Source organism: Pecten maximus, chromosome 19 (genome assembly GCF_902652985.1).
Source record: "Pecten maximus chromosome 19, xPecMax1.1, whole genome shotgun sequence".
NCBI classification, from domain to species: Eukaryota; Metazoa; Mollusca; class Bivalvia; order Pectinida; family Pectinidae; genus Pecten; species Pecten maximus.
In genome coordinates, this window is record NC_047033.1 from 21,988,179 (window position 1) to 22,010,781 (window position 22,603).

Consider the following 22,603-nt stretch of genomic DNA (forward strand, 5'->3'; position numbering starts at 1 on the left):
TCCTTAACAAGAGTAATACATGTAAATATCGTTTACTAGAGTAATATCTTAGTTCAAGAATATCCATGTTATTGAATATCGTTTATTACTGCAAAATGCGTTTTAATTTCCTTAGCTATAACCATAAGCTATATTTTGATTTGTTACCCGACTAACCATGTACATGTAAATTAAGTATTTTCGACTGTTGACTGGTGGGGAACATCCGTACGCGCCCAAACACCAAAATTGAAGCGTCTTTCATATCGTGTCTTGTAAACAGTATCTCTAGCAACGCTCCCTAGATTCGAAGTCAGAAAAGTTTGAAGAAATCTCCAATTAGGTTTTGTTGAATCTAACTGAAAACAGAGATTCGGCTACCACACAAAATGTCATAAAAGGATTTGTATAAATTCTTACAGTGTACTGCAAGGCCAAAGGAACGTCACCTTTGGAGTAAGAGTTTACTGAAGACTTTTTACGCGTTACTCAGTCTAATAAAATAATTTATAGGTAAAATCTTGTGGGTTATTAAGGTAACAAAACAGTTGTTTCATGCTTTATCTGTCAACAGTCAAAACTTTTCCCCTCTGTATTGGGACCAACCCGATGAACTCTTTCCCTCGGCCTGTTGGCTGATAAGGCATACAACAACTGTATACTATTGTACGGCTAAAATGACTATTGCACGGCCCCGTGCGAACTATTGAACACCTGTGACGTTTCGGAATTTTATACACAGGGACAAAGCCACTCATCTTTTTCAGAATCGAATTGCATATCTTCATATCAATAATTATGGCGAAGTTGTTGGCATCCAACATCATTTTTACTATAATAACACGCGGTTTAGAGTTCAGTTAAGGTTTCCAATAGACATATTTATCATCCAAATCAGAAATGTATCGCAAAAATGAATTTTAAACCGGGATATCATTAGCATGAAATATGTTTTGCTTTAGAAATTTCCCAAGTTACCAATAGCGAAATAATTGACCATATATAGTGAGCTTTCCACCTGTCAGTACATATAAGTCGTCTACAATGGCAAAATGAATATCGACAATTGTCTATCTGTCCAATAAAACACTCCGGCCACGAGTTTTATTGACCCTAATGACCAATCGTAGAATGACTATTGACCGCGACCATTAAGTAATAAATATTGAATAAGCACGTCCATATTGTCGCCTTGTGTATATACGTTATAATAAAAAGTTATCGAATTCGAAACGGACGAAATTTCCAGATGCTGACGACAGTGTATACTTTAATTCAACGAAGACCAAACATGAGATTAGATGGTGTAAAGGATTTTTTAAGTATCTTTCATTAGAAATAAGGAAATTAAAACAGCACCCGTCATTATGCTGTTTGAAATCGGACTTCTTACAGTCATTATTGGGCTTATTGAGCCATATATATCTAAATGGGTAGTATGGTAACCTAACATGTATGGATTTGATAGCTTTTACCGAATCTTTAAAAAGGATTGGATTTTCAAATCAGGAGGGAAATGGTTAGACATTCTAAAAACTCAACTAAATCATCATATTTTGGCTAATTCTGGTTGCGAATACATTAAACAAATTCAACCCAACTGCAAAATTGTTATTTGGAAAGAAGTTTTTAAGGCATGGTACAAACTTTGAATAAGAGAAGAACTCTATAGGAATAACGATTCTGTGCTTAAATCACCTTTTTTGTACAGTAAGAATGTAACTGTCGATAAAATTACTTTTTTCACAATTGGTTTTAGATAAGAAAGGAATAATGATAATCGATTATCTTGTTAAGGAAACACATTTCATTCTCATTTCTCCTTCAATGAACGGTCTGGGCTATATGGTGACATATCTAATTATCTCCAGTACCCGGATTGTTAAAATGTATAAAGAATTACCTTGGACATTATCAAATTCTTATTCTGTCCCTACCTCTCACTCTCATATGTACATGACGGTATGATATTGTTTTGAATGTGTATGTATGTTTTGTGCGTATATGCTAGATTACTTGGTGTTATCAGTGTGGAGCCTGGTCAATCGTGACGTGGCAAGATTTGATATGGCCAATACAGAAACTGAGCCCTCGACAGGATTGATCAGGCTACCAGGAAAATGAATATGTATGTGTGTGTGTGTGTGTGTGTGTGTGTGTGTGTGTGTGTGTGTGTGTGAGGCTGTATATATGTTTATCAGAGTACACGACCACGGGTATGTCAGCATGTGTGGTTTTCTATGTACTTATCGTTGTAGATTATTTGATGATGATGATGATGATGATGATGTCGCGGTTATAGAATGGCGACAACCCCTTAAAATACTGATATGTCATGGTAAATCACATTGTATTTGCATAATGATGTCGTTTTATTTGATATCATCGAGATAGAACGTCCATGTAGAAATTACATTCAAGACACATACTGTTTCCTATATTTCACTAGCAAGCGACGATCGATTTTAACCTTAACCCCGGATTACAATGGATGTTTGTTACATTGTACATGGTGTATAATGATCACGTGTTTATTATGTCACATATCGTACAGAATTCATCAGGAACTTATTGTTTGTTAAAACAGCTAGGGGCAATTTGTATTCAGGAACAAAATGAAGCTTTCGTAATTTTTGTTCGCAGCCCATAAATGATGCATTCGTCTCGTTTGATCTTCAGGATATAACCTATTTGATGACAGAGAAATTATCAACACGAGATACCTTCAGGTAGTCGTACTTTTAGGTACCATTAATATCAAGGTATAGATGTGTGTTACTCGTTTGATAGGTAGAGCTTTGATCAATATCATACATGTATAGTACAGGGTTGACAGGTAGAGCTTTAATTAATATCATACATGTATAGTACAGGGTTGATAGGTAGAGCTTTAATTAATATCATACATGTATAGTACAGGGTTGATAGGTAGAGCTTTAATTAATATCATACATGTATAGTACAGGGTTGATAGGTAGAGCTTTGATCAATATCATACATGTATAGTACAGGGTTGATAGGTAGAGCTTTAATTAATATCATACATGTATAGTATAGGGTTGATAGGTAGAGCTTTGATCAATATCATACATGTATAGTACAGGTTGATAGGTAGAGCTTTAATTAATATCATACATGTATAGTATAGGGTTGATAGGTAGAGCTTTGATCAATATCATACATGTATAGTACAGGGTTGATAGGTAGAGCTTTAATCAATATAATACATGTATAGTACAGGGTTGATAGGTAGAGCTTTAATCAATATCATACATGTATAGTACAGGGTTGATAGGTAGAGCTTTAATCAATATCATACATGTATAGTATAGGGTTGATAGGTAGAGCTTTAATCAATATAATACATGTAAATGCATATGTAATCTGAAAAAGACAACATTAATGTATAAACAAAGTAGCCAAACTAAAACAGTACTTAAATGAGAAACATTGACACTAGTTATCACTGACAATAAAAGATTACCTACGCGATTTTTCTAGAAACACAGATATCGATATTTAAATGCCTTTTATTATAAGATTGCACTTTTGTGAAATAATAAGTGCACTTCAAAATTTATCGTGTAATGTCTATGTCGGAATATGGCATTTAGCTCATAGGGCACTGGCCACTGATTAGCACTAGCTCACTCTGGCCTCCTAGATCAATGTTAACACATGTCGCGAAGATGACAAGGAAATATCACCACTTCTAATGAAATATAAATGAAGACATCTTAATTAATAGATATTGACAAAAATATCCGAAAAAAATAACAACAACAACAACAACCGGATGGTAACTAAGTGTGCTTTCAGGAGATCAAAGAAAATTCTATGACAGAAACAAAGTCATCTGAGTGATTGAACCTAGGGGGAAAACTTAATTAAAACTTAAGCTCAGACAGTATACACTGATCAACACTTGATCGATCTGATGGGGAAAACTCGTAGAACAGTCCAGCGACCGGCGGTGGTGGTGAACTCTCGTAGTCGCTGTAGCTAATCATTTTGAGATATGTGGTCTTGGGTTTTTACTTTGATTAACTTTTCTCGTGTCAATACAGTATTGATTCTGCCATCGGAGTGACGGAAAAGTCGGCCGACCACTGGTCATCTGTCAATCATTGGCCAGGCTTAAAACCAGTCACTACCGTGACCATAATGTAATTACTGTCCTCGCTTGGTTATGTATTGTCCAGAATCGATCGAATCCGGATTATTTCAAACCAGTTTGAGTAAAGATATATGCATGTATATCATATCTGTGATGTAGGAGATATAAAACAGATACTCAAATACAACTATTGCCGACTACTTATTCAAACACGTATACGTTCACTTATAAAACCGTATAACTCTATCGTGACTTTCGACATTTCATTCTCCTTGATAACAAATTAATGAAATCGTTTCATAAATTTCACAATTCATTGATAAAAGTTTAATATTCCATCGATCACATTTTTTATATTCATGAGCAAAACATTCAAAGTAAGAACCCTGTATAAGTAAGACGAGTTTAGTCTTATACGTATTTCAATAACGAGATAATTGTGGGACAACATTTATCTATGACGTCGTAATAGTATGGTTTCAAGCGTGTCTTATGATATAGACACTCAAAAGAGCTGTACTGTGGTTAAACTTCCTATTATTGTTATTCCTTCACTACAGTTGGTCAGTAATTTTGAAACATATTCAGGAAAAAATATTTGTCTGTAGTGAATAACATTGTGCATAAATGTACATGAAATGTAGTTCATTATTGTCTGTTTGACTACACAATCGATTCTACGCCTTTACAAAATTAGCAGAGATGTTGAAATTGACGGCTGCAAATGAAAAGTATTTCTGTTGCCAACTAGAATGAATCAAGTTATAATTAGGTACTTTTGCGGCTAGTAACATTTTGTATTATAAATTTAGATACACTGAAGGGAACGAGAGTCAAACAAAAGAATATTATATTTATAGGTAATTAATGATTGAAACAGATTAATGAAAGATGGCTCAGACATAAACTATTTACACAGATAATTGGATGAGTGGTTTAATGATTTGGAATAATTAATTACTGTGAAATCATATGAACGCGTACTGAAAAGCCCATATAAAGATACTCAAGGCAAATATAAGTATTTAGAATCTCACTTTACCTCGAATTACAATTACACGATTGTTGTGTTATCAGTAATACATAACTTAATCTCAATACACATTGTGGATACTCTCCCCTCCCTTGTATGGCCGGACTAACCATTGGTCAGTCAGAGTGGGGAAATAATTAATAACGGTGCTTCTGTGTGATTAAAAACTGGCCACAATCTATCTAGTTGATTCAGTATCTGGTTTGATCAGCCGTCTGCCTCACCATATATGTGGGTTTTTTTTGTCCGTTTATTTAGTATGGTCAATATATGTCCGACAACTGACCCTCGTGTTTGTCCGGCCATTCTCTGGGAGCTGTGTAATATAGAAAATGCACACCAATCTATATAATTAAGACTCTTAGCTGATGTTCTATGTTTATACATGGCCGACGATAGTAGTTAGCTTAGGTGTTTTATTAACAGTGAAAGGCATCCTGAAACAAAACAAACTTCATGGGTAGTTCGATGTTTACTGATAGTTACTAACGAATGCATTTGCTTCAATATGTACTTAGTAAATTACTAGAAAGATAAATGTTGTAAACGGTTATGTTATCTAGGTGTGAAATAAATTATTTCATTTGCAACATTAAAAAACTCGTTTTTCATTTGCTGTTGACCAAAATGATTTGTTTTTGCTGTCGTCATGCACAAAGTCCTCCTTTTAAAACCATGATAATTTTCTTTCACACAAAGCACTGCTGATCACTGACGTGTAATTCGGAGTTCAAGATCATAGCCAAGTGAAATTAAGCATTCAAATCTTGGCATTTATAACAACTATAAACACTATAAGTATATATATCCATATGGTTCACTACTATTATTTACATTTACTGTGTAGATTTTGATTCAATATAGAATTAGAATAAGTTCCTGATTTCCGACTGTGTCATTCTTTGTAATGAGTGGCTATTTTGACGGTGATTTGGCGCCGCTCACATAGTTATGGTTATGACGTCATGACGAGACACTTACTAACCACACCCCGTCCTAGTGATTTTGTATCCTGGCCTTGCCATGCAAATATTCTAAAGTGAAATTCGACACGGCCTTGTTTCTGGCCGGTATGTCACGTATAATCTTAGATAATGATATCTAATAATCCAACGTATAAAATAATAAGAGGCAACATTTTGACTCGGATGAAGATGATATGACGTTGTATGGGTACATAAACCGACATTCGAAATATACTCTTTTGTGCATTTTTATCTAAAACCGAATCATTCGCTGTTTATTGAGAGTACATTTAGGTGGATAAATCAATTAATTTTAATGTACAACGTCAATTAAGGAAGGTAACCTATGTTAGAATAACGCAGACAGCATGCGCACGGTATGCCCGCAAAGCCTACTGTTTTCGTATGTGACTACCTGGTATGACGTACGATGTCGCTAGGAAGCCATATATAATTCACATAAAGTTCCAACAAATGTTGACGCTTCGATGGTATCAGGCTTTTTATTGGTTTAATCTAATACATTGATCATATTAAACTTTTGAGTGTTACTTAGGCAAACAATCGGCATAGTTGAATCATTAATAGGCCAGACTGGCACACAACGAATTACCATTTGTGAAAACGGTTACTCGAGCGTAACGTCGGTTCTTTGTGCAGCGTCGGGGAAGGATTGAAGCGTTGAGTGGAACTAGAACCGCATATATAATACATGGATCCCATTGAACACCGTTAAAGATAGACCTTTAACTTAATTTCGTCTGACCTTCAAGAAACCTTTGTCTTTCTATTTCTATAATAACTAAAGATGGTTGTCCATCCCTGGATGCTACCATCATAATATGACGCTGTACCAGCCATATTGTCGGGTCCACACGTCGATATAAATAGTCTACCTTGTTTGACTCGCTATATGGAGTGTAAACTTTATTTATTATACAACAATTACGAAACAAGTTATAGTATCACTCTCATTTTCATTTCAGAATATTTTATTGAAGATGTTAATTCAAAGGGAATTTGGCAACAGGCAATGCCTATATTAGCCCTCTCCCGTTTCTCTCATTGACTCGCTAGAATACTTTATACGATTCTGTCTGTGATGTCACCATTGTCAGAGGTACAGCTAGGAAAATTAATTAAAAAAATGTGATTGATTTTATCAGAAAGATTCGAATGTCCATACAGGATTGCTGGTCATTGTTCTGATATTTCACGCACGGCGCGTCTTAAAACCAAATACATGTATCATAGATAAATCATCAATATATCTACGAGAGCTTCCACATACCCATCTATCTCAAACTTTACTTTAATTACTTACGATGAAACAATGCTGTCGGTAGCTTTCTTAACTTCTTAGAAAGTTCTAATGCTTGTTTATGTAAGGGCTGAAGGTCACAGTCGAATCGGAATTTCTTACATTAATTAGAATTAATAAATAACGGAAACGTTTGAATGTTCCGGTTGGTCCAGATTGAAACGAAAATATACGTGGACACGAAATATGCTTAGCAAATGCGCTGATTAATAAGTGCATGTCAAAATAGGGTACAGTTATATACTTTACGTGAGTTAACAGTTTTACCAACCTGGTCCGATACTAAAAAACTGACTAACAGTTGCAGACAAACCAACCAATCGCTGAAATGTAGTTTTAATACGCACTAGCCTAATATCATACATGTCTAGACTTGTTTTGCAAACACATAGTAAAACGCAGAATTTTGACACTTCCTGTGAAATGTAAATTAAATAGATAGTACTTTGTTTGTATCGTTATATCGTGTGTATGCTAGAAAGTCAGTAGTCAATGCATAGATATTTTACATTGTATAATTATCAATGAATATACCATCTGCATTCATATAGGAATCCCAGAATACAGTAAGTGAAATACAGATATGTACAGCTCCAAAATAAATAAACCTTGATAATAAATCCAAAATGTGCCACACACGGCTTCTGTACAGACACCGCGAGAGCTGTATACAAAAATCTTCCTTGCACTGTCGAGGTAAACAGTAAGTCTACTGTGTGTTATAAAGATTGCAAACAATGTAATGTCTAGGAATTCGAGGCCAGAGGTCACGAGGGCTCGTGGTTTAGAACCAAGAATGCTCCTATGTTAGCACACCTCGTGAAAATTTCCCGTTTTGGAAATTACTTTTACACCAATTCTTTACAACCTGCCAGGAACCGACCAGAGGTGCTTTACTGAAAATGGAAACGCGAGTACCTACTGCTGTATCAGTACACTGTTCCACCTCCGGCTTATTTCTCACACTACCAGGATATCTGAACAACTGTGTACGCGCATGTGCGTTAAACCTATGCGAAAGCGTATTTCTATTGATAATTTAGCCACAAAGGGAATCAATTTCCTCGGCTTATTTCAAAAGCCTTCAGGACATGTTGTGTGATTGATCCCCGTTTTTTTTCCAAATGATTATACTGAATTTGTTTTCTCAATGCAGATGAATCGTACAAGAAATATACCTAATATATATATATCTTCTTTAGCAGAATTTGCGTACTTCAACATAGCCTCCGAACTGCCTGCATCCGATGACAATTGAAGAATATAAAACAGCAGGAGATATTTTCATTTTACCACAGTCCATCGGAGTAAATCGCTTGCTCGTACATATTTTATAGACATCTCTGTCTTTTCGACCGAGTACGGCTTGCCTAGGAAGCGTATGCGGTACTGTAATATGGCCTAGGTTTCTGTGAGCGTTATAATACTGCACCAGAGTTGTAGTATTGATTTGCTCTCAGTTCCAAGTCCACCTGAGACATACAGATGTAGCTTGCGTTCCAACAATCTTTAGAAATTTTTAATGTCCTTTTTTGCCTTTCTCCAATTTTTGTGTTTTATCGAATTTGACACGTATGTCTTAGTTTGTGCTGAATATTGATCCAGAAAGGTCTGCGTATTGAAAAGACAACACAAGCATCAAACACGCCTATATTCACCTAGCTATAATCTACATCGAACGCGCCTCAGCCATGAGAGTCTCTGCATGTCAGAGGACGTAACGTACCAAGGGAGTTAATTATTGATTTTCCATGTGCTGCTACAATGAAATATTGTATTTCAAACCTATTACTTTGAACAAAGAGAAAATTATGGATTTGTTTACACGGTAATATCAATAACCAGGTTTTCGAGAGGTAAAAATGAACTTAAATATTGATGTATTTAACCAAGTAAGGTACTGTTTACTGACGCCATTGAAGAAACTTCTTTCCCCAATACAAAAACAGACTAAACCTTAAAACGACAATTGATTTTCTCTGACATTCGTTTACCTGGCGCTACTGTAGTAGCACCGTGGCGGAACTGGCTTACCTGACCGTCTACAGCAGAGAATGTTGGTATTGAATGCCGGAGAAGTTCTGTCTGCCTATAGGAATAATTGAACGCCACACTGGCTTCGCTTAACAAGACACGGTGTGTTGTGTGTGTATTGTTTTGTGCTCACGGCTTAGGCAAAGCTATTGAAGGAAAGAGTATGGGAGGCAGGGGTTGTTGGAAGCTGTGGGTAGGTGATGTGGAGTAGAACATCACGTTTTGGATTAGACAGTGCGTTTTGGAATAGTTCTTATGGATAAAGAGAGAATGGTGCTACTTATGGCTTGGGGCGGCCGATCATTGAATAGGTGACAGATCGACATTGCTGAGGATGATATGTACGTTTTTTAGAAAACACACGCAATTCTATAAAACAGCTCCACAAGAGGAAATGATGTAAGTACACAAGTGAATTTTGAGTTAATACATACATTCATGTTCGAAATTAGACTTTGAATTACACTATGCGGATATTGTATTACATGTGTAATAGTTATATTTTCTGTAAGCCATATCAACGTGAAAATATAACCGTAGAATAAAAGTGTATCTTACAATTGAACATGCCTAGCAAAGACTATGGCGAAGACAACATATTGTTTTATCAAAAAGCAAGATGCCATTAAGAGTGAATACACGTGCTTAGCACTGAAATATGAATATTAGGGTAAATCGTAGTAATCAGTTGTAACGGGAACGATCACGTGAGGAAGTTTACTTAATATCACGTGTAGGGGTACCTATCATGTAATGCACGTGGGCTAATCACAGTGGGCGTAGTATTGAGTATCATAACCCTGGTCCATCCTTGCCGTCGTGTGTCATCGTTCTATATTTAGACTTGTCGTGGTAATGAGTTAATAAAATACTGAAAGTACCACAGTTTTATAGGAATAATATGAAGAAGTAAATGTGTATACATCAGAATATACGGGTATATAAACAAAGAAGTAGAAACAAAGTTCAAAGTAATTCACTCTGAATCGACACACTATGCTGCAATATACCATATACTGAAACATGAAATTACATATATATATTTATTACATTTTTACCAGTGAAATATCAAAAATTATTCATTCTATAAAAGTGATATTATCATAAAAAATATCACTTTTGCTGATTTGACCAATCAAATTAATGATTAGAAAATACCAAAATAATTGACCAATCAGAAAGGCCGACATATATGTCGGCACCTGGACAGGGAAAACTACTTTTTTTGTTTACATTAGGCCTAGTTAGCATACGGGGTAGGTTTTTCGTTGATAAAAAATGTAATAAACAGAATATCTAACAGTGTCTTCAGTAATACCAAATATATTTCACTCGTGTGGCTAATATTTTGATATTTTTCACTCGTGCTGCGCACTCGTGAAAAATATCAAAATATTAGCCCCACTCGTGAAATATATTTGGTATTACTGAAGACATTGTTAGATATCCTCTATATACATATTCAGCAAATCACACATTCAAGTTACAGTACTAGTACTATAAACACACAGCATCTAACCATTAAGGATGAAAATCATCCTGTATATAGATACGATGCCACTTTTTTATAAAGACACAAATACATGCTATATATAGACACGAATTTATATATAAATAATAGCATGCTACATAAATAATACAGAAACGTTCCACTATTCACACTCAATGGCAGTATATCTGTAGCAAGTAGTCCACACTGTTTGAATTACTTCTTTGCCCCTTATAATCATTACAAGTAATTCGTATCCTCCATACATTTATGTGAGGATCCAGTGTTATATGGATTATACTGTTTATATTACTTCTTTGACCCATGTAGCTAGTACACTTATATACACACAAATTCATAAAGATGTAGAGGGAATCACATATACAGAAACAATGACATACATAAAATATATTTCACACAAAACTACACATTGGAAACGATGACAAACAAAAATGATATTTCTCACAAAACTACAGAAAGAAACAATGACAATCAAAAACTTATATTTCACATATAACAACAAACAGAAACAATGACAAACCTAAAATATATTCCAAACAAAACCACCCAGAGAAACAATGACAAACAAAAATTATATTCTACACAAAACCACAAAGAGAAACAATGACAAAATAAAATTATATTTCACACAAATTTACAAACAGTAACATTGACAAACAAAAACTTTTTTCTCACAAAACTACCCAAAAAACAATGACACACATCAATTATACACCAAACAAAACTACCGACAGAAACAATGACACACCAAAATGATATTCTACACAAAACCACCCAGAGAAACAATGACAAAGAAACCCGATATTCCACACAAAACTACACAAAGAAACAATCAAACACAAAACTACATTCCATACAAAACTACACACAGAAATAAAGGCAGACAGAAACTTTATTCAAGACAAAACTACACACAGAAATAATCACACATCAAAAATCATATTCCACACAAAACTACACACAGAAACAATCACACACAAAAATCATATTCTACACAAAACTACACACAGAAACAATCACACACAAAAATCATATTCCACACAAAACTACACACAGAAACAATCACACACAAAAAGCATATTCCACACAAAACTACACACAGAAACAATCACACACAAAAAGCATATTCCACACAAAACTACACACAGAAACAAGACAGGCAGAGACTATATTCCAGACAAAACTGCACACAGAAACAGTGACACACTAAAACTGTATTCTACACAAAACCACCATAAGAAACAATGACATACATAAAATATATTTCTCAGAAACCTACACACAGAAACAATGACAAACATAAACTATTTTTCTTACCAAACTACCCAAAGAAACAGTGACACACTAAAACTATATTCTACACAAAATCACACAAAGAAACAATGACATACATAAAATATTTTTCTAGCCAAACTACACACAGAAACAATGACAAACCTAAAATATTTATCAAACAAAACTACACATAAAAACATTGGCAAACAAAAATTATCTTTCACATAAAACTACAAACAGAAATAAAGACATACATCAATTATATTTCTCACAAAATTACACACAGAAACACAGAAGCAATGAGAAACAAAAACTATATTTCACACAAAATTACACACAGAAACAATGACACACACAAATTATATTCTACACAAAACCACCCAGAGAAACAATGACAAACAAAAACTATATTCAATCCAAACTACAAACAGAAACAATACCACACGTAAACATATTTATCACAAAACTACACACAGAAACAATGAAACATGGAACGTATTTTCAATACAAAATTACAAACATGAACAATGACAAAGAAAAATGCTTTCTCACAAAACTACACACAGAAACAATGACAAAGAAAACCGATATTCCAAACATAACTAAACACAGAAACAATTATAAACATCAACTATATTTTACACAAAACTACACATATAAACAATGACACACACAAGTTATATTTCAAACAAAACTACACACAAAAACAATGACACACACAAGTTATATTTCACACAAAACTACACACAAAAACAATGACACATACAAGCTTTATTTCTCACACAACTACGCACAGAAACAATGACACACACAAGCTATATTTCACACAAAACTACACACAGAAACAATGACACATACAAGCTGTATTTCTCACACAACTACACACAGAAACAATGACACTTGTATACAAGCTGTATTTCACACAAAACTACACACAGAAACAATGACACACACAAGCTTTATTTCACACAAAACTACACACAGAAACGATGACACACACAAGCTTTATTTCACACAAAACTACACACAGAAACAATGACACATACAAGCTATATTTCTCACACAACTACACACAGAAACAATGAAACACACAAGCTATATTTCTCACACATCTACACACAGAAACAATGACACATACAAGCTATATTTCTCACACAACTACACACAGAAACAATGACACATACAAGCTGTATTTCACACAAAACTACACACAAAAACGATGACACACACAAGCTATGTTTCTCACAAAACTACACACAGAAACAATGACAAAGAAAACTGATATTCCAAACATAACTAAACACAGAAACAATTATAAACATCAACTATATTTTTACACAAAACTACACATATAAACAATGACACACACAAGTTATATTTCAAACAAAACTACACACAAAAACAATGAAACACACAAGCTATATTTCTCACAAAACTACACACAAAAACAATGAAACACACAAGCTATATTTCTCACAAAACTACACATATAAACAATGACACACACAAGCTATATTTCTCACACAACTACAAATAAAAACCAATGACACACACAAGCTATATTTCACACAAAACTACACACAGAAGCGATGATACACATAAGCTATATTTCACACAAAACAACACACAGAAACAACGACACACACAAGCTATATTTCTCACACAACTACAAATAAAAACCAATGACACACACAAGCTATATTTCACACAAAACTACACACAGAAACAATGACACAGACAAGCTATATTTCTCACACAACTACACACAGAAACAATGACACACACAAGCTATATTTCTCACAAAACTACACACAGAAACAACGACACAGACAAGCTATATTTCTCACACAAATACTCACAAAAAACAATGACACAGACAAGCTATATTTCTCACACAACTACACACAGAAACAATGACACACACAAGCTATATTTCTCACAAAACTACACACAGAAACAACGACACACACAAGCTATATTTCTCACACAACTACACACAGAAACAATGACACTTGTATACAAGCTGTATTTCACACAAAACTACACACAGAAACAATGACACTTGTATACAAGCTGTATTTCACACACAACTACACACAAAAACAATGGCACACACAAGCTATATTTCTCACAAAACTAGACACTAAAACAACGACGCACACAAGCTATATTTCACACAAAACTACACACAGAAACAATGACACATACAAGCTGTATTTCTCACACAACTACACACAGAAACAATGACACTTGTATACAAGCTGTATTTCACACAAAACTACACACAGAAACAATGACACACACAAGCTTTATTTCACACAAAACTACACACAGAAACGATGACACACACAAGCTTTATTTCACACAAAACTACACACAGAAACAATGACACATACAAGCTATATTTCTCACACAACTACACACAGAAACAATGAAACACACAAGCTATATTTCTCACACATCTACACACAGAAACAATGACACATACAAGCTATATTTCTCACACAACTACACACAGAAACAATGACACATACAAGCTGTATTTCACACAAAACTACACACAGAAACGATGACACACACAAGCTATGTTTCTCACAAAACTACACACAGAAACAATGACAAAGAAAACTGATATTCAAAACATAACTAAACACAGAAACAATTATAAACATCAACTATATTTTTACACAAAACTACACATATAAACAATGACACACACAAGTTATATTTCAAACAAAACTACACACAAAAACAATGAAACACACAAGCTATATTTCAAACAAAACTACACACAAAAACAATGACACACACAAGCTATATTTCTCACAAAACTACACACAAAAACAATGACACACACAAGCTATAGTTCTCACACAACTACACACAAAAACAATGACACACACAAGCTATATTTCACACAAAACAACACACAGAAACAACGACACACACAAGCTATATTTCTCACAAAACTACACACAGAAACAACGACACACACAAGCTGTATTTCTCACACAACTACAAATAAAAACCAATGACACACACAAGCTATATTTCACACAAAACTACACACAGAAACAATGACACAGACAAGCTATATTTCTCACACAACTACACACAGAAACAATGACACACACAAGCTATATTTCTCACACAAATACTCACAAAAAACAATGACACAGACAAGCTGTATTTCACACAAAACTACACACAGAAACAATGACACTTGTATACAAGCTGTATTTCACACAAAACAACACACAAAAACAATGACACACACAAGCTATATTTCTCACAAAACTACACACAGAAACAATGACACACACAAGTTATATTTCTCACAAAACTACATACAAAAACAATGACACTCACAAGCTAAATTTCACACACAACTACACACAAAAACAATGGCACACACAAGCTATATTTCTCACAAAACTAGACACTAAAACAACGACGCACACAAGCTAAATTTCACACACAACTACACACAAAAGCAATGACACACACAAGCTATATTTCAAACAAAACTGCACACAAAAACAATGACACACACAAGCTATATTTCTCACAAAACTACACACAGAAACAATGACACATACAAGCTATATTTCACACTAAACTACACACAGAAACAATGACACACACAAGCTATAGTTCTCACACAACTACACACAAAAACAATGACACACACAAGCTATATTTCTCACACAACTACACACAGAAACAATGACACATGTATACAAGCTGTATTTCACACAAAACTACACACAGAAACGATGACACATACAAGCTATATTTCACACAAAACTACACACAAAACAATGACACACACAAGCTTTATTTCACACAAAACTACACACAGAAACAATGACACACACAAGCTATATTTCTCACACAACTACACACAGAAACAATGACACGCCTAAATTTATTTTCACCTTAAAACATATGAAGATACAAAACGTACCACATATAGACACAATGATACATATGAATATACAAATGTATAATACGTATGACACAGTGACAGCTTTATACTTTAATTTATATAAAACATTAAGTAATTGATATTATCCATTTAGTATGTAATCAGTTGAGTTTCCGGACTGGTTTAGTTGTCCGGTTTTGTTATTAGTTAGTTTTGGAATTTCATATAGTTTCGGATTGATAATAGTCACGTGATGTTTTTATTTGGATGAGCACGTAACTATTACAGAGAATTTTCACACGCACGAAGAATTGGTTTATGCAAGTAATTTTCAAATACATTTGAAAATTACTGTGATCAATTATACTATCGTATTTTGGATGCTGTAACAAATGCATTAATCACACAATTACTCTGCCATGGTTTTTGGCAATATAATAGAACAGCAAACATTTTGGTTGTCGAAAATTGAGCATATATTAAAATGCCTGTTATCTGTTCACAAACCAAAAAAAGATGGTGGTTTCTTATAAAACGCCACAAAATTGAAACTCCGGTCAAAGAAATAAAGCATCATAATTGAGTTTTCATTTTATATGGGATTTTATAAAGCAAGTCTAAGATTTTTTTTTTTTTTTTTTTTTTTAGCGAAATTATAACTGCGAGACGAGTATAAGATACTTGTTATTACATTACTCAGGAAGCTTTTATTTTGACAGGCTTTAGAGTCCACAAGTGCAGGGCATAATTAATCTAACGGAGACAGCAATTTCTTGTTGTGTCATTCACAATTCATGACGTCACGCCATCGGCAGTATTATGACGTCACAATGGATTTCTGTCTAGCACAACAAAGGGTAATATGCTTTATATACATAGAAACTATAACTCATATATAAGCAATGCTATCTCCGTTTAGATACATTACAGCATATATGAAAATAGGCAAACGGCAATTGCGATAGCAAAGGTATAACTTATATTCACTGGTTTGATTTATACATACCAAATAAAGTATAGTAATTATCTCAAATAACGGAAATTCCATTTACGCGAATAACACTAAGAAGTATAACACCTATTGCAATATGGCTGACCAGCACGCTGTCCATCGCAGCGACTCACTTAACCGATCAGGGATGTGCACTGATGCGTCATAGCTAGTCAGCAGGTTAATATACCGTAGCACCAGTTGCTCCTACACCCGGCTACCCCTCTTTGGGCCTATCAGCATCAGGGGAATTAATTTGTGCTCAATGTTTCGACATTGGCAGCATACTGCTCTCCATTCACGAAGTCAGCTTGTAATTTACATACCTTTGTCTATCCAAGCTGGTTAGTATTGGTATATTGAAAATATACTGCCCTTGAAGATTTAAGTTATTTAACAGTACACCCAGCTCGGAGTTATCTAAAAAATGACTTTGTCCACAAAAATGGCGCTATCTGAAGAAGCCTGAGAGGGCAGAAAGGCCTTGCGGCAAAGTCTATTTTTTTGTTATTTTTTATACATTCACCTTCGCAAGGACAGATTTCAATTTCTTATATACTGTATTTATATGTATTTATATGTATTTATATGTATTTCACAGACGTCTTCAAAATGAATTCAATCAAGAGAGATATACGAAACAAAAGTTGAGTCAAAGATATCTGTGTTTCTTTGTCATAAAGCAATTGTTAGAATATTTAAGAATATTTGACCCGTGTGACGTTGAATGTAGATCAAAATCATTAACTTGAACAAACTTCATAGCCCGCCCTTCACAGCATGATACAAGCGCAATATTATGTCTCTCTGCCTGTTTGCTATCCAAACATGCTATAGACCCATTATCAGATCTTTAGGCTTCTTGGTTATTGAAAAGAAGTCGTTTATATTATTTAACCCTATTTGACCTTGAATGTAGGTAAGGGTAATTTCATTTCCACAAACTTAGTTCATTCTCCAATACCACCTGATATATGGTAATACAAAATAATTCGAAAACGTCATATGTTCAATGTTTGTCTTGTTATAGCATTTTCTCGTTATTTGGATTGAAACAATTTATTAAATCATACACAAAGATTGTTTGTGTGTAATATAGATAATGAGATATAATTAAAGGTTAGTTGAAACCATGGATTTGGATTATGTTCCACTGTTGATGAAGGACTACACTGAGTAGCATCTAACGTTACTATCACCTTTATGATATGTGTTGACATTTCAGAATTATGATGTTAATATGTATGATAGCTATTTGTATTATTTATCAATGGTGTATATCGATTATTGTACAGTCGTTTATATCCGATTCATTTGCCCTTCTATTAATCACCAATATGTTACTCTTGGATCACGTGACCACTTACTGGAATCTCACATGAAGTATTAGCGATTACCGTTATAGACTTCCCATTTGTCATAACAGCTTTAGATGCTACAAACCTAATTTCATTATGTAATTTGTTTTAAACAATGAACTTTACACACACCTCGCCAGGTAGTTGTAATGTATCTCTTTCCCCCTTCCCAAGTATTGAATATATCTATCTTCCTCAATATGATCGTTATCGATGCTATGTTTTGTTTACATTCATCTAATTTTATCTATTTATCAGTGGCAATATTTCTGAAACGGTCTGTTTGCAGTATTTATTGATCGATGGTGGCCTGTCTTAACACGTTAATCTCCTGTCAGATGTTTGTGTTGTCATATTAGATCCTATATACTCCACTATTTACACAATTAACCCATAATTTATTCATAAATCATCCTAATTAATCTTGTAGTATCATTTTGTACGTAGACCACTGTTTAATCAATACTTTCTATCAGAATATTAACTTCAGATTCGAGATTAAGCTTTATTCAACTGAATTCCTAGGGGAATATCCGACATTATACATTTTAAATATTTAAACCAATTCCTTACGGCAAGGATACATTAATAAGCCGACACAGTGGTTAACGTATTCACCTTTTCCCCGGACGACCTAAGTTCTATTTATTGTCCCGACATGAAAAGTAGGGATCACGTATCTAGTTGCAGAGGTTTTCTCCAGGCAAGTTTCCTCGCACGCTAATGTCTTCCACGTCCAAACACACACCTGTACACCTCCATCAAGACGACAGCAATTATGATCAATATTCTCGAAAAATATGTCGATAGTATAAAAACAGGATAATCGGTCGATCAATGACTATGTAACACTATATCTGTATGTAACCCTGGTAAATACTAGACGCAATACACCACTCGTCTAGAGAGAATACATGTAACCCCGGTAAATACTAGCGACAATATACCACTCTTCTAGACAGAAAACATGTAACCCTGGTAAGTACTAGCCGCAATATACCACTCTTTCAGACAGAAAACATATAACCCCGGTAACTACTACCCGCAATATACCACTCTTCTAGACAGAAAACATGTAACCCTGGTAAATACTAGCGGCAATATACCACTCTTCTAGACAGAAAACATGTAACCCTGGTAAATACTAGCGGCAATATAACACTCTTCTAGACAGAAAACATGTAACCCTGGTAAATACTAGCCGCAATATACCACTCTTCTAGACAGAAAACATATAACCCTGGTAAATACTAGAGACAATATACCACTCTTCTAGACAGAAAACATATACCCCGGTAAATACTAGCCGCAATATACCACTCTTCTAGACAGAAAACATATACCCCGGTAAATACTAGCCGCAATATACCACTCTTCTAGACAGAAAACATGTAACCCTGGTAAATACTAGCCGCAATATACCACTCTTCTAGACAGAAAACATGTAACCCCGGTAAATACTAGCCGCAATATACCACTCTTCTAGACAGAAAACATGTAACCCCGGTAAATACTAGCCGCAATATACCACTTTTCTAGACAGAAAACCTATACCCGGTAAATACTAGCCGCAATATACCACTCTTCTAGACAGAAAACATATAACCCTGGTAAATACTAGCCGCAATATACCACTCTTCTAGACAGAAAACATGTAACCCTGGTAAATACTAGCCGCAATATACCACTTTTCTAGACAGAAAACATGTAATCCTGGTAAATACTAGCCGCAATATACCGCTCGGCTAGAGAGATCATCTCTTTGGTTCGATCGGTTGAGCATAAGACTAGTAAATCATAGGTCCCGGGTTCGATCCCTAGCGGAGGCAGTGATTTAAATCTAATTAATTATGAGCTCTGCTACATTTATGTTTAACGTCATGAAGTAAGTTATTGTTTAAATAACAATCAGTTTATGTTTGCGAATCATTTCTTACATACCTTCAAACATTTATTAGGATTTGAACACGAGCATTTTATCACGATTGCCATTAGATCGGCTGATATTCGAACAGTCGAGTTTCTGAATTTGTATGTTTAATAATGAACATCAATATATAGAATTTCGTCCGTTTTGTTTTTGTTTTGGTGGGTTTTTTTTTGGTGGAATCCATGTATTGGTCACTTCGCAAAGAATAATCCTTGATGTAAAATGAAAACTAGTTTTGTGAAGATAACAAAAATGTTTCGGATTGAATGGAAGACGTTGGAACGATTCTGGTGAAAAATGAGTATTGACTATCTTGGTGAATCTAGACAGACAGGCTTAAACCATTCCATCCGATGTATAATTTATCATACATGTAAAACGAAAAGATGTTTGGCACTGTTCATATTTTTAGGTCAAGGCTTTTTGGGATTATTTTCCTCACTCGTAGTGATCTATTTATTACTTATATATTTACAACGATATGATTATATTGAACAGAAGAATATCTTTATGGAATTCCATGTTCAATTCTAACTATAAGTAACTGAGAAATGATACTTGGAAAAGCGGTACCTGTAGAGTACATTAAAACCAATTATTTGTTTTTAAATTTAAGATCTCGGGGGTCAAACATGTTGACATCTTTAAAAAAAATCCACTCAAGTTCAAGGAGACCCAGAAGCCTGATATGTTGCCAGCAGGTACCTAGGGTATAGTGATATAAGATTCCTCTTGTAAGTGATCTTGACCTGTTTTCACGATTTAAACAGTAATTTAAGATGTGTTCCTGCTATGGAATGATATTGAATTTTCATATATCAATGACAATGACATGTTTTCAAAATTACAGGGGTCAGACATGTTCAAGCTCAAGATAACCAGTATACGTAATATCCTTTTCAGCAAGTAACAAGAATTGAGTGCTATAAAGATTCAGCATGCACACGATCTTGGCCTATTTCAAGGTCACCATTGTGAAATATAAAATGTGACCACTTACACGATATGTACTACACAGGATCAACAACATGCTTCAAGTCACACGTCACATGAGTTTCACATAGATCATGTTTAATATAACATAGCCACCAACAGAGATAATTTTTCGGTATTTCAATACCATTGACTTAATTGGACAACGCATCTCTACAAAACCCTACACTATGGTATACCAGTGCACCAGTAAATCACATCATTTCTGTTAGAAATATTGTATATCGTTTCCTAAACATCGCTATTATATTACAGTCAATATGAAAACTGGATATAGTAATTTTACCATTATGTCAACATAAACCGAAACATATGTCGGGTTATACGTTTACTTGCCGAGATAATAATGTCGTGGTAATTATCTAGGAAATCTGGTTATCTGACTCAAACAGTTTTCTCCTTGGGGTTATACAATGTACATCTAATTACACTGTATGATAGTTTATGATAGAGGACATAACTCCTATGTGGTGGAAGGGAGGGGCCAAAACAGGCAAATAGTCTTAAGAGAACATTAATTTTAAGTTCTTCTTCTTCTGTATGGCGAACTTGATGATGACACTGTTTTCAAACTTTTGGTTTGGGGCATTACTTGGCTGGACTAAATTTTTTTTAAGGGTCTTGAGTTTCTCTCGTAGTACTCTGCTAGCTCCCAGGGGGGGGGGGGGGGGGGGGGGGGGGGGGGGGGGGGGGGGACTAAAAGGGGGATTCTTCCATTCAAATGCAAACTTTGTAGCTATGGTCCCCAATCATGACATGTGATGCCTTCAAATGAAATGGTCTCTCTCTGTCTTTTTTCAACTCAATTGACCTTTATCTTCATTAAAGGGCACTGGAGCCAGACATGCAAAAACTTGAAAATCTTCAACTGAATAACCTTGAGGCCAAGATACCTGGTATTGGGCCTTTAGTATGCTTGTGAAGTGATACATAATTTGTTTAAAAACGAGCAACATTGACGTACATTCTAGGTCACAGCAGTCAAGCATGTTTAAATATTTAAACCCTTTTTTTTCTAAATATCAAAAAGAGGCCCAGAGGAGAAGGTGATTAATGCAGGCCCATATGGTCTCTTGTTTAGTAGCCCGAGTTTCCTGTGGCCCTGACACCATGTCAGGGCCAGAGGAAACTCGGGCTACTTGTTTCGTTGCTGAACAATACCTTAAGTA

The 22,603-nt window shown here is 34.8% G+C and overlaps 1 protein-coding gene across 2 annotated transcripts in view; it reads left to right on the top strand.

Moving 5' to 3' along the window:
* The window catches only part of LOC117317568 (innexin unc-9-like), a 104,935-nt gene that overhangs the window by 56,750 nt on the left and 25,582 nt on the right, over positions 1 to 22,603 (top strand). The window contains exon 1 of one of the 2 annotated variants that reach the window (XM_033872402.1): positions 9,542 to 9,848. The exons of the other annotated variant lie outside the window; for it this stretch is intronic. Within the exon in view, the coding sequence (XP_033728293.1) occupies positions 9,784 to 9,848 (65 nt within the window). The 5' untranslated portion in view covers positions 9,542 to 9,783. Of the gene's footprint in view, positions 1 to 9,541; positions 9,849 to 22,603 lie in introns of those variants that run through there. 2 annotated transcript variants of the gene reach the window in all.